The sequence below is a fragment of the Etheostoma spectabile genome, chromosome 10, assembly GCF_008692095.1.
Source record: "Etheostoma spectabile isolate EspeVRDwgs_2016 chromosome 10, UIUC_Espe_1.0, whole genome shotgun sequence".
NCBI lineage: Eukaryota > Metazoa > Chordata > Actinopteri > Perciformes > Percidae > Etheostoma > Etheostoma spectabile.
The window spans coordinates 7211203-7223455 of NC_045742.1; the positions used below are offsets into that span (position 1 = coordinate 7211203).

Here is a 12253-nt window from a genome sequence, read left to right on the forward strand (position 1 = left end):
CATGGGAGGAATAGGCCTAAAGTGGTCAGAAACTCAAATAGCGGCAGACTACAAACATAATACACTACATAGTGAATAAGATTTCTGACATTTCTACACTTCAGAACAGCTACTAAATAGACCTTGAGTTGAGATTATTTTGTCAATTGCTTTTTCGGAAGTTGAGAATGAACTCCAACCTCAATTTGGTCTTTTATTTGATCATTTTATTGTGAAGTTGACACAGTCACAATACACAATTTAGAAAACCCACAACAAGAGCAGAGCACCTTTTTCATACCGGGGACACTAAGGTCACTTTGACTTGATGGCTACAAACACAAAATAAGGCCACTCCACTTTAAACTGAATTGTCCGTTTGAGAGAAGAAGACAGCGGCTTAGAGGTTTCCACAGTGGCAGAGGACGCTCAGGGATGATAAACAGTACAAAGTAAAAAGTTCAAGACATCTTACATGTCACAGTGGACCGACACCTTCATGTGTTGGATTTCACAGATGTTGAAGAAAATGACTGCAGGTATGAAGTTGTTAATATGCATTTTGAAAAGAGCAGGGAACAAGTTTAGACAGCTGATTCATTTTCAGCGTTTTTCTCCATAATGATCAACAACCCTGCTATGACACGGAATTATGTGTGGTATAACCAATTATATATGCATCTAAAACCGACCACTTCTACACAGTCCTGACCAAAAGCACACACACAAAACAAATTCACTGATCTTCTAAAGAATATTTTGAGAGTGTAGCAAAGAGTGTGCCCATACCATTTCTGGAGATATACTAACACAGACCGACTGTTACAGTGAGGTCATTGCAGGGGTTTACAGCTAGATGGCACTCTGAGGCTGTACTTGCAATGAAAGCCCTCCTCATCCTTCCAAAACAAACCCATCTAGCCGTCTCCTCTCCACCTCCCTATTTCATCCATCTCTTTCCTTTACCACTACACCCTCCAACCCTCTTCGTCGCTCCTCATATCTTCCGCCACCTCCTCCTCTTTCTACCAGTCTCTGGGTTTCTCTATGTCCCTATCTCTCCCTCTCTCTGCCTCCCTTTCTCTCTCTCCCCCAACCCCCATCACCGTCTCCACTCTCCATCCTCTACTGCGCGGCCACAGCCTGGGTTTCGCCTCCGGAGGTTAGCAGCTGCATCAGGCTTCCCGATGCCGGCCGGTTCACTCCTGTGGCCCAGTTAAAGAACATTCTGGAGTAAAACAAAGAAATTGACACAATATCTGTTAAGCAGTCAAAGACCTAACATGTACATTTATATTTTATACACATCTATTCTACTCTGTAGTAATATGATACCTTAAAGTGCTCATATTTTGCTATTTGGCTTTCCCCCCTTTCCTTTATTGTGTTATATATCTTTTTTGTGCACGTAATATGTTTAAAAAGTGGAAAAGCCCAAACTGAGTTACCATCTCCAACAGAAAACACTGTTCAAACCATAGTCCAGACTTTACTTCCATAACAAACGTGCGTCACTTTGTAACACATGTTATAATGCTTGCCTAGCTGCTAGCGTGGCAAAACCTCATACTCTGCTTCTGACTGGCTAGTAGTCCTTACCTAGCTGCTGTGAATGTGCGCCTCCCAACAAAGATGGAACAGAAAATAGAGAGCTCAACACACAGGGTGGAAAGAGGAGCTACAGCAATGTGCAGTACAACAAAAATATGGTGTTTACATGGGTAACCATGTCAACCTATTCTGATATAACCTCTAAATACAATTATGAACCTGAAAATGAGCATGATAAGAGCAATTTTAATCCTGTATTTGTCAGTTCAATACCGTCACAGTGAATTTCTACATGGATCTACGCAATTTTAATGCAGAACCAAATCAACAAACATGTAGAGTCATCTACTACAACTTGTACAGTACACATTTAGAATTTTTTTTTAAATTTAGGGGTCGTCCTGGTAGCCTAATGACTTTGATGCATGTCATATAGCTGCAATGTCTCCATTCATCCTCTCACTCTCCTAATATCCACCCAATAAAGGGCAACTGCCCCTAAAAATAACCTTAGAAATAATTTATATATGTCTTAGTAAAGTTGAATTTAGTTTTTTTTTTCCATACATCCCCTTAACATTGACAGTAAATACAATTCCACTGGCTTTTGTACACTTTAAAACACATTTATAAATAACAATTAAACAATAGGAGCATATAAGCTGCAAATTAATGGATACTGTATCCATTTGTTAGCAGCACATGTTTGATTACGTGTGTAGGATTTATTTAGGGTTTGTGTTTAAACGATCACACATGCTGGTCAGTTTAACCAGAACTAGTTTCCTCAAAGAGTGGTAATTAAGCAGTACTATTGTTGCTATGGGTACCTGCAGATGAATATACCGTGTACTCTGATTTAAAACGGTTCATTTTTTATCCATTTCAATCACAAATTTACAATATACTTTGCATTGTGTGCTCAGTTAATTCTTGAGCACAATGGGTATTCCCAGTAACTAATGTAGTTTGATAGTTGGAAAATGGTTCTTTGATCAAAAGCATCAAAAGCTAAATGATGTTTAGGGTGTCAGTCCCTCAGAATCAAAGAGCCTTTTGTAAACTGAACAATCAGAGAGCAATTCAATGTGCACAGCAGTCCTATTAGGACAGACACATGGAGACATGTTTCAGTGTCAGAGACATTTAGAAGTACACCACCTGGACAACTCCTGTTTGAAGAGAATGGAAAACAAGAACTATTACGGTATGTCCTTAAACAGAGCTGAGTAACAGTTGAGCATAAAATTAATGTTAGTTCCTAGTTTATAGCCGCAGACAAGACCTAATGTTAATGTTCCTGGTGTTTATCCTGATATTTAAATCAATAAGTTAACCAACTTGCATTTTCAAGCAATGTACTGTACTTTGATTTAAAAAAAATAAAATAAAAATAAGTTAGAATACTAAATACAAAAATATGACTCGGGAGCAGAAAAAACAAACATTTGGTAGTTATATTAAGGAAAACAGATATGAGCATGTTACAGAGCTCTTTCCAGCCTGTAAATTAGACTATGAACCATTATTGGATCAGCACTCACTCTGCAATGTACTCCAGCGGTGTCCAGGAACCAAAATCTGCGTCAGGCATGAACTTCCTGTTCATTGGCGTATCCAAGGTAACCCTGTCAAATTAAGCCAGATGACAATCAGGGGTTGAGGAGAAGAGAGAAAGGAGAGGCAGGCCAGCAGACTGCGGTCTCTCCACACATACAGAACTCAGAGAGCACAGGGTTTGGAGAGAGAGGAAAAAAAAAAATAAAATAGGTTTGGTCATTTGCGTCATGTTTCTGTCTGTTTATTATCATATTCATGACTTCAAATATCACCTAGCAATTTAACACAGTACGCTTTTCTTGTCACCTTTAGTACAACTATTCTAATATTAACATGGAGCATCCCTGTGAATAGCTTATAAATAAAACATCCTGATGTAGGTGTGTGGTAGTATTTATGCAGAATTGTCAAGGTGTTAAAGCTAAGACTCAAAAGATTTTCAGTGACTACTACTGCTTTTGTAATCGCATCGATAATGAAACGAATACTTCAACTTGAAGCAATTTACATACATTTAAGTACACAAGAACACATTTTCATAGAGTAGTATTTAAATGTAGAATGATTGAATGAGGGCATTAATAGAATTAATTAATTTTGGTCTTTACAAATGCTATATAGTGTTGGTATATGATGATGCAGGAGGTGCGGGGGGGAAGGGGGATTCAGGCTGTAACAGAAATGCAAGTCATGGAGCTAATGCTGAACAGATGTGACAGCATACTGGAGAGGCAGACCAACTCCAGCCTCATGTTGGTGGAAAAGGCAACCAAAGAGAATGCAGGAACAGGATACCCCCCCCCTGAAAAGCCATTTTCAGCTACTCAGGGTGACTGTGCAAAAAAGAATCAATAAGCGCACAAAGGAGGAGATAATGCAAAAGCTTCTGTGTGCATCGCTCATCTAAAACAGATCATATGCACAACCACAGATCTACTGGGTGAAATTGGCCGCCTCATGCATCCTTTATTCCTGCCGCTTATCTTCACCAAGTACTTATCCATCGAACATGAGAAAGAACTGTGAGGCACAGCTAATTTCATAGCTTTCATCTTCACTCCTTTTACTGGCTGATGCGGTGTATTTAAAGCTGCACTGTGCAAGATAGTTATGTTAAATACAATTATTTGAACTTAAAGAACACAACGAGGCTGTAACAAAGATTCACATCCACACTAAGCTAAACTAATCCCTGTATATTTATCTGCTGATTATGGACTCAATGGTGGTAAATACCTAATCAAATTGAAAAGAAAACTGAAAAAAAACAAAACAACATTCAACAAGTAGAGAATAAGATTTCCATGTAGGGGATCAACAACTAAAAGAATCTCTAGTGTCTTTGTCATAAAGCATCACAGTCCATCCAGATTGGTAAACATAAACGTGCGGTTTACTAGCACCATGTTATAATGTCTCAAGGTAATGAAGTTCAAGGAAGTCTTGATAGTTTCCTTTTGTCGCTTCAACCGACAAAAAACACAAGGTTGTCTGGTAAAGCATTGAACATTTTGTCTTCTGTTTGTGTCGGCCCGAGGTCTAACATTTTTAACTGCATGGCAATAAATATCATGGCTGCAACTATCGATCCATTTCTTTTTGTCTATGAAATGTCACACAATGCAGTTTCCCAGAGCCCAAAGTCAAGCCTTCAAATTCCTTGTTTTTGGTTTTATCTTTAAAAATACTATCAAATATTACTATTGTCAAATAAGTAAAAATAATAATCCTAATCATCAAAAATAGTTAAAATTGTCGGTTGATCCACTAATAAACTAAAAAGTGTGTAGTAAGCAATGCTGCGCAAAAGATTGTTGAAATTTGAACTCAAATGACAAACAAATACAATCCCCCCTTCACAAGCTCCGCCCCCCAGATTCACAGACTAACCACTGGCTGGCCGGCACATTCACATGCTGGCTTCTTACAGCTCAAATTTCCTCACATATTTTTTCTTCATTCGCCACAGAAGCAGGTGGAATTCAAAGCTAAACATACTTTTTTAGACAAAGTAGATAAAGAAAATTAGAGCAAAGTGCTTATTTCAGTACCCTTGCACTACGCACATTTAAATAATTGTATTGATCTCTTCATTGCACCCATGCCTCTATATTGTTTCTGTTTAGAGTATGTATATATTGTGTATATATTAGTGTGTATATTTCTGTTTTGGTTGATATGTATGTGTAAGCACAGTGTGAGTAACAATGCTCCAAAGACAAATTCCTCGTATGTGTCCTCATACCCGGCGAATAAAGCTGATTCTGATTCATTGACCAGTCTCCAATAAAAATTGATGATGAAAAATTGATTGTTGAATATCAAATACTCACATCCTCAGCAAGTGGGTGAATAATGCTGCAGGTGTGGTTTGAGAGGTGTGTTTTGACATGCCATCGATTGTAACCGCTGTGAATTCAAGACAACTACAGCTGCTATTCCCCACAAAAGCACGAGCCACAAACCTTTTGGAACTATTTGAGACTTAAGAGACATGTTTGGTGGACTATTTATTTTGAAACCCCGCTGTTTGTGATCTACCACAGGATTATATGGGCATCATGTGCACCGTGTACTCAACATCTCCCTGCAGTACTTACGGTAGTATAGCCACAGCAGCGGCTCCTGAAGGCATTCCGCTGTTTTTCGCTGCCAGACTCTGACACAGCTGGTGGACGGCAGCTTTGGCCATGCCGTAGCCCACCATGCCTGGATGGTACAGATAGAAGATTTCTTTTAGTGTACTGCAGCAAATTCAGTTTAAAAAAGGCAACACAGACCACATCAAATGCATCACACACTGTGCCCGGTAGTGGATGACATTGATTTAGTAGAGGGAGGTCAATTGAAAAGAAATTGGAGAATCTAGGGAAGGAACATCTTGAGACTTTTAAAACTGAAGTAGTAACGAGGTAAGTTTGTGTTGTACAAAAAGGCTCAGATAGGCAGGACGCAAACAAAATCACACTCAATTTACTGCCGACATGTACAAACACCCCAAACTTCTTGTTTTCCTCTCTCTAGTGAGTCTGTTTATTACACCATGTTTCTGCATGGACCGTGCCCTGGATAAAGTTATTGCAGCTTCAGCATCTGGAAACAGTAAGATCTTACCCCCAAACATCTGACAAGCTTTCTGAAGAATGCTAAGTATCTCATCCCACTAAACCAATCTTATGACAGGATTGCAACAAACTGACCAATGAGAACAAGGGGTGGTGACATGGCTTCTATTACAAGCTCTTGTTTCTTTTTACCAAGTTAAAAAAAAGGTAAGAGATGTCATACAATAGACTAAAGACAGTGAACTGAACACTGCTTTGATTATTCTAGCCTCCAGCTTCAGGCACCTTGTGCTGACAAGGCCACATGTTTTGTGTGCATCCATCAACGATTATATCTGCTAATTACTCTATTTGTCACTGAAACCAAATCTGCTTTCACTGTAAGCCTTTTAGGAGCCACAACGACACATAAATGTAACAAAGGGAAGTTTAGGCTTTTTCATTTAATTTATTTTTACTTTGAGCAAGAATTTGGTGAAAGACATGGAGTCTTGGCTACTGTGGTCACTGAGCCATAATTAGCTGAAATAATGACAACAGTCTGTGTGGGGATGCAAGTCCCACAATCAAGAAACAAAATACATTTTATTCTGATTTTAAAACAATTCAGACCGAGAGACAAGCAGAAACAACTTCATTACACCGAGGGACAATCAGTGGGTTGGGATTGCCTTCACACGGCTCTTATAGACCGTTCTCCAATTTGTGAAATAATGACGTTTTGTCACAGCCACATTTACTAACATGCACGCGCTGTTGGACCAGCTATTTAAAGAAAGAATAGAGAAGCTGAGACTGCATTGTGATTAAGGTCTGTTGACTGTATGTTGATGCTATTCCATTGCCTCTTCACTCTTTATGTATACAGTGTATGCTCTTAACGAGTCAAATATTAGCTAGCAAACAAGAGCGTTGTAATTAATTCAGTTAACTATGTAACAATTATACCTGAAATCTCAACGTCTATGTAAATACTTACATTTTAACTGGAATAGGTTTGAACTTACGAACAGCTGGTGCAACCAGCTCCACGGATGAAGATGCAATGGGAAATTGGATCAGAAGACGCTAATCAGAAAGCCCAAACAGAGGGCTTAATGTAGTTGTACGTGTAACAAAATGTATACCTCTATAGTCCAGTCAATACACAAGTGTCTCCATACCCAGGACTATTCTGATTCTTGTACTACTGCCATCTCACAGGATAATCTTTGTTTTCTGTATGTAAAAAACTGGACTTGGCATTTGTGTGGAAGACGTAGGTAACAAGTTTGAATAAAATAAATCCCATTATCTGCTGTGCACTGAAAGCTTTTCTTTTGTCATAGGAGGATAAAAAGTTTAAGGATTATGAGAAAAAAAAAGTCACATGGAGGGCACAGACAAGAGCCCTCTCCGTCTGGGGCTCAACCTTTGGTTTAAATCCTAAATGAAAGGTTAAGATTATTAAAACGCCCTCCACGAGGTTTGACAACCCGTTCTTTGTAACTGGCAATTGAATCAGAATAGGAAACAGTGGGCAGAACATTTTGGTCAATCTCAGGTGATCCTACATTTCTTCCTTGGCTGGTTATTTCCCACATCTTCTAATGATTATATTTCCAACATTCAACTGGTTAAGGATTCATAAAACTTTACATTTACAACAACCTTTAAAGTAAATTAGTCATCTTGATCTGCTTTTTGTTTGTTTCCACTGCACAGATCAATTTGGTTCATTAACTTTTTAATCACTCAAATCAAATTAAACTGAAAAAAAAAGTATGTACCTGACAACAGCGTTTGTTATATTCCCTAACAATTGTTTCTTGATATTGATTCATATTTCAGTAGACCACCACACAAATATGGGGTTTTGGAAAGCAAGTTCTTTTGTGTTTAAAATACCTTAAGAAGTCAGATTTGCAGGTCCCTACATACAGTAAATACAGACAGACAAAAGAGAACAATAGATACCCAAATAGGAACCCAAACCTAGATCAGTGCAGTCAACAAATTCTGTCCACGTGGATAATGTGTCTGCAGCCTCAACTGCTGAGTCATTCTCTTCATAAGCCAGCAGCCAATGAGCTTGTGTGCTCTGTGCCGACTGCTGAGGAAGGGCTTTGTATTGCTGTGGAGTTGGATCTCAGCCCGTCACATGGCACCACACCAAAGCCTCTCTGCAGGCCACAGAGGCTAGCATGAGGCCGGTTTGGTGTTAACTAGATGTGGAATTAAATTCACCAGCACACAGAGGGTGGAAATTTCTAGGTACAACTCAGATACAATTCAGAGGGCTACAATGCAATTATAAAAAAACAAAAAATATTGTAGGATGTTGATCCAAACATTTGATTTCTATACATGTTTTATTTTTTCTCACTGTGTGACTACTTGCTATTTGTAATGATCCATTATTAAAAAGATTAATTTGCTTCCATTATTAATAAGAGTAGTTGTAAAAACTTAGGAATTAAATTTGCCATCATCCTTTAACATTGCAAAGAACGAACAAGCAAAAAAAAAAAAAAAAAGTGTGCCGGTAGCAGCATCCTTGTAACAAATTAACAGACTTCAACATATTCTGAGTCATGACATAAAACGCTGCTCTTATTTACAAAACATAATTAACTGATTGCTTACACTCAGTCATTCTTACCTGGCTTAGAATGAGAGTGAGAATGAGAATCACTTTCAATGGCACTGGTTCAGCCTTAAGAACGTACAGCTGGCCCGGGCTTAATACAATTGTTACAGGTGATCGTGTCGAGAATAGGGTTTTTAAATTTCAAATTTTTGACCATTTATTTTTACACAAACACGCTACAGGTATTGTTACACGTGGTCTTCCACATGGTCGTCTGTGAGGACGATTACCTGTGCTTCCTGTCTAGTGGAATTCCTGCTTCATTGTGATACACAGGTGCGATAAAGCTGAAACTAAAAATTATTTTTATTATCTTCTCTAATGTCAAATAAAATTGCAAAAACAATCCAAACAGAATTTCTCAGAGCCCCAGACAAAAGCTCTTGAACTTGCAAGTTTTGTTCAAGCAACAGTCCCAACCCAAATATATTTAGTTTACCTTCATATAAGACAAAGAAAAGCCACAAACAGTCCTATAGTAAAAGGAGCTGGAACTATCAATGTTAGGTTTGATTGCTTATTATTGCTTGTTGAATTAGTTGCCATTTTCCCATATGTCCATTGACTAATCGCTTCACCTTTATTTTTTTTTAAAATAAAAAAAAGTGGTAGTGGTAATCCAACAATTTTCCACATGTTAAGTTTCTTTGCTACGTTACACAAGTTTGACTGCACTTGTGTAAACAGATGATAAAAGGCATTATTTTACGTAATCACCCAGTTTGATTCTACTCATTTGTTGCCTTTTGTTTATTGTCGTCCTTAGCTGCTTTGATGAATCACAATCAGTTACATTTGAATTATTGAGCTGGTCCTGTAAAAGGAGCGAGCAGGGTTTAAGGCAATTGCTCAAGGACACTAAGAGAGCACAGGGTTGTTGATTGACAAACCGCTGCTTTCACAGAGCTCATCAGCCATTCTGTCCTTTCCCCTTGTTTGGATTTCTTGGATCCATTTCATCGACACCTTTTCCTTGCACTGTTGTGAGCTGCTTTAGATCCCCCCCATATCACTGATCAGTATGTCAATTCCCTGGTCAGAGCCCTGCAGTGCTTTCTATTACCTACATCATTTGAATTGGCAGGTTGGACATCAAGCTATGTGCACAACGCGGGTTCCAATAAATCAAAGTCTGCCTGCAAACCTGACGTGACACACGGCCAAACCAGGTCATCATGATGTGAACAGTAAACACGATCGTGTGTGCCTTACCTCCAGTGCCTGACAGAGCTGCTTTGGCTCCAGACAAAGTCAACAGTCCGCCTGGTTTTAGGTGCAGAGCCGCGAGGTGGCTGGAGATAGTGGAGGTCCACACACTCTGTTTCCACATCATATCTGTGTTTTTGTATAAATCTAAGAGAAATGTGGAAAGCCTTATTTTAAATCCATTGGTACATTATACTATAAATGTATCCAACATGTTTATTCCATTGATACATCACTTTGGCTTTTGTACAGATTGAATTAATAAAATACATGTTAATCTGGGAGTTTTCAAAGGCGCCGGTAGATTTTGTTAACATTGAGTTGAGCCATGCTATGCTAGCTGTTTCCTAATGTTTCTATTCCTTACGCTAAGCTAAGCTAACTGGCTGCTTATTATTTACCATAGAATTTATTTAGACTGTTTAAAAGTAAGCATGATTGGCTGCAGGAACCAAATGGCTGACAATTAATGTTAAGGCAAAAGAAAAGTTGAACTCTGACCTTTGGAACTACAGCTTCCTCCCGCCCATCCTCCCGCCACACACAAGATGGCATCCACTTTGTTCTCCCCTAGCAACTGGGACACATCTGCCGTAACCTGCCAAAAATGAGAGGTAACTATAACACTACAGTTGTTGACTACCTCTCAGCTGGAAATGTTTAACATACACTCCCTTTAGGTCAACAAACAAAAACAGTAGGTGATAAATACAGGGAGTTATGCTGTCATATGGTAGAGTGACAAAGACACCCATACACTCATGAAAAAATATAATTCAGAATTAAAAATAGATTGTGTAAACTGACTAAATAAGACCATAAAAATGTGATAATATACTATCCAGTATTCTATAATAACTAAGTTTACATAATTATTTATCTTAGGGTGACCTGTACAGGTTGAACAGAACACTAACTGGATACAGAGCATAGCAAATCAATTGATGGACTTCTCGCAAGGCTGCCTATATTATAATAATAAAGTGGTAAATTATATCATTGTCGGATTCTGAAAGCGGACGTCTGGCATAAAACAAAGCAGTTAACCCAGCGACGTCGTGGTAAAAAAAACAAAATCTATAATTATTAGTCACAAACTTTTTACCCCTTTCTTTTCCAATGCGACATGAACGCAGCATTTAGCATACACATGTCTTAGCTAGCTAGCTAAGCAAAACTGAGCAATGCAAAAAAACAACATAAAACATAGTTTATAAGCTACTGCACTTATAACAGCTAGACTTTATCTGTTGGTTGAAACGTCTTAACTGCTGCCTGTTAGCTCTTCATTTTGACATTTATTGGACCGAACAAATATGTACAATTCATAAAGCTAACTGTCATCTGCAGCTCACCTGTCCTGCCTGCTCGTTGAAAGATTCACCCAACTTCACAATCACGTTCTCGTTTGCCTCCTCGTTTGCAGCCATGTCGATGCAAGCAACCCACTACATTCATTTCATAGAGAGAAACAGTTAGCTTATCAGTTAGCAACGCAGCTTGTTAGCCTTTAGCCTTGGAGGATTTGCCTGCTTTCACTCACCCATCCTTTGGATTTGAAATGTTGGACACACTTTGAGCCCAGAGCTCCTTTTCCTCCATAAACGATCACCCGGTTAGCAGCCATGTTAGCGACCTGATTAGCAGTGAGCAGTGAGAGAGAGAGCTGAGGCAGTGGCACTGAGAGGCAGAGAGCTGGGGCTAAAATACAGAGAGGAGGGGGCGTTTCTCTGTTGTGCAACAAGTTGGTGGAGCTAATGCTGCTTTCAAAGCCGGTCGGAAATACTATGATTTAAAGGTGAATCATGCAGTCTACATGACTCTCATCATCCAACAGTGGTGGAGAAAGTATTTTAAATAAAAAATACTAATTCCACACTGTTAAAATAATCTGCTGCATGTTAAAGTTATGCATTTTAAAATGTAAGTAAAAGTGCCCGATGCAGAAAAATGTTCTCTGGTATTGTTATACAGTACTTTATACAGTGGAAGAAGTATTTAGATCTTTTACTTTACAAGTAGCAATACCACAGTGTAGAAATATTCTACAACAAGTAAAACTCATGCATTCAAGCATAGGCTCTATCTGGACGCCCATTTATAGAGGTTTACTTCTCAACGCAGCGGCCGCAGGTTCGACTCCGAGCTGCGGCCCTTTCTTGCATGTCATTCCCTCTTTCTCCCCTTTCAAGTCTAAGCCGTCCTATACAAATAAAGGCTTAAAATGGCACACACACAAAAAAAAACATTCTAAAAAGTAAAA

The 12253-nt window shown here is 38.8% G+C and overlaps 1 protein-coding gene across 1 annotated transcript; it reads right to left on the reverse strand.

Moving 5' to 3' along the window:
• Positions 1 to 375: 375 nt before the first annotated feature.
• Positions 376 to 11763, reverse strand: qdpra (quinoid dihydropteridine reductase a). The gene is made up of 7 exons (XM_032528216.1): positions 11534 to 11763; positions 11346 to 11438; positions 10492 to 10588; positions 9997 to 10137; positions 5691 to 5799; positions 3075 to 3158; positions 376 to 1207 (listed from the first exon to the last, which is right to left on the reverse strand). The coding sequence occupies exons 1-7, from the start codon at positions 11615 to 11617 to the stop codon at positions 1105 to 1107; spliced, it is 711 nt and encodes a 236-aa protein (XP_032384107.1). The 5' UTR covers positions 11618 to 11763; the 3' UTR covers positions 376 to 1104.
• Between the last annotated feature and the right edge of the window lie 490 nt (positions 11764 to 12253).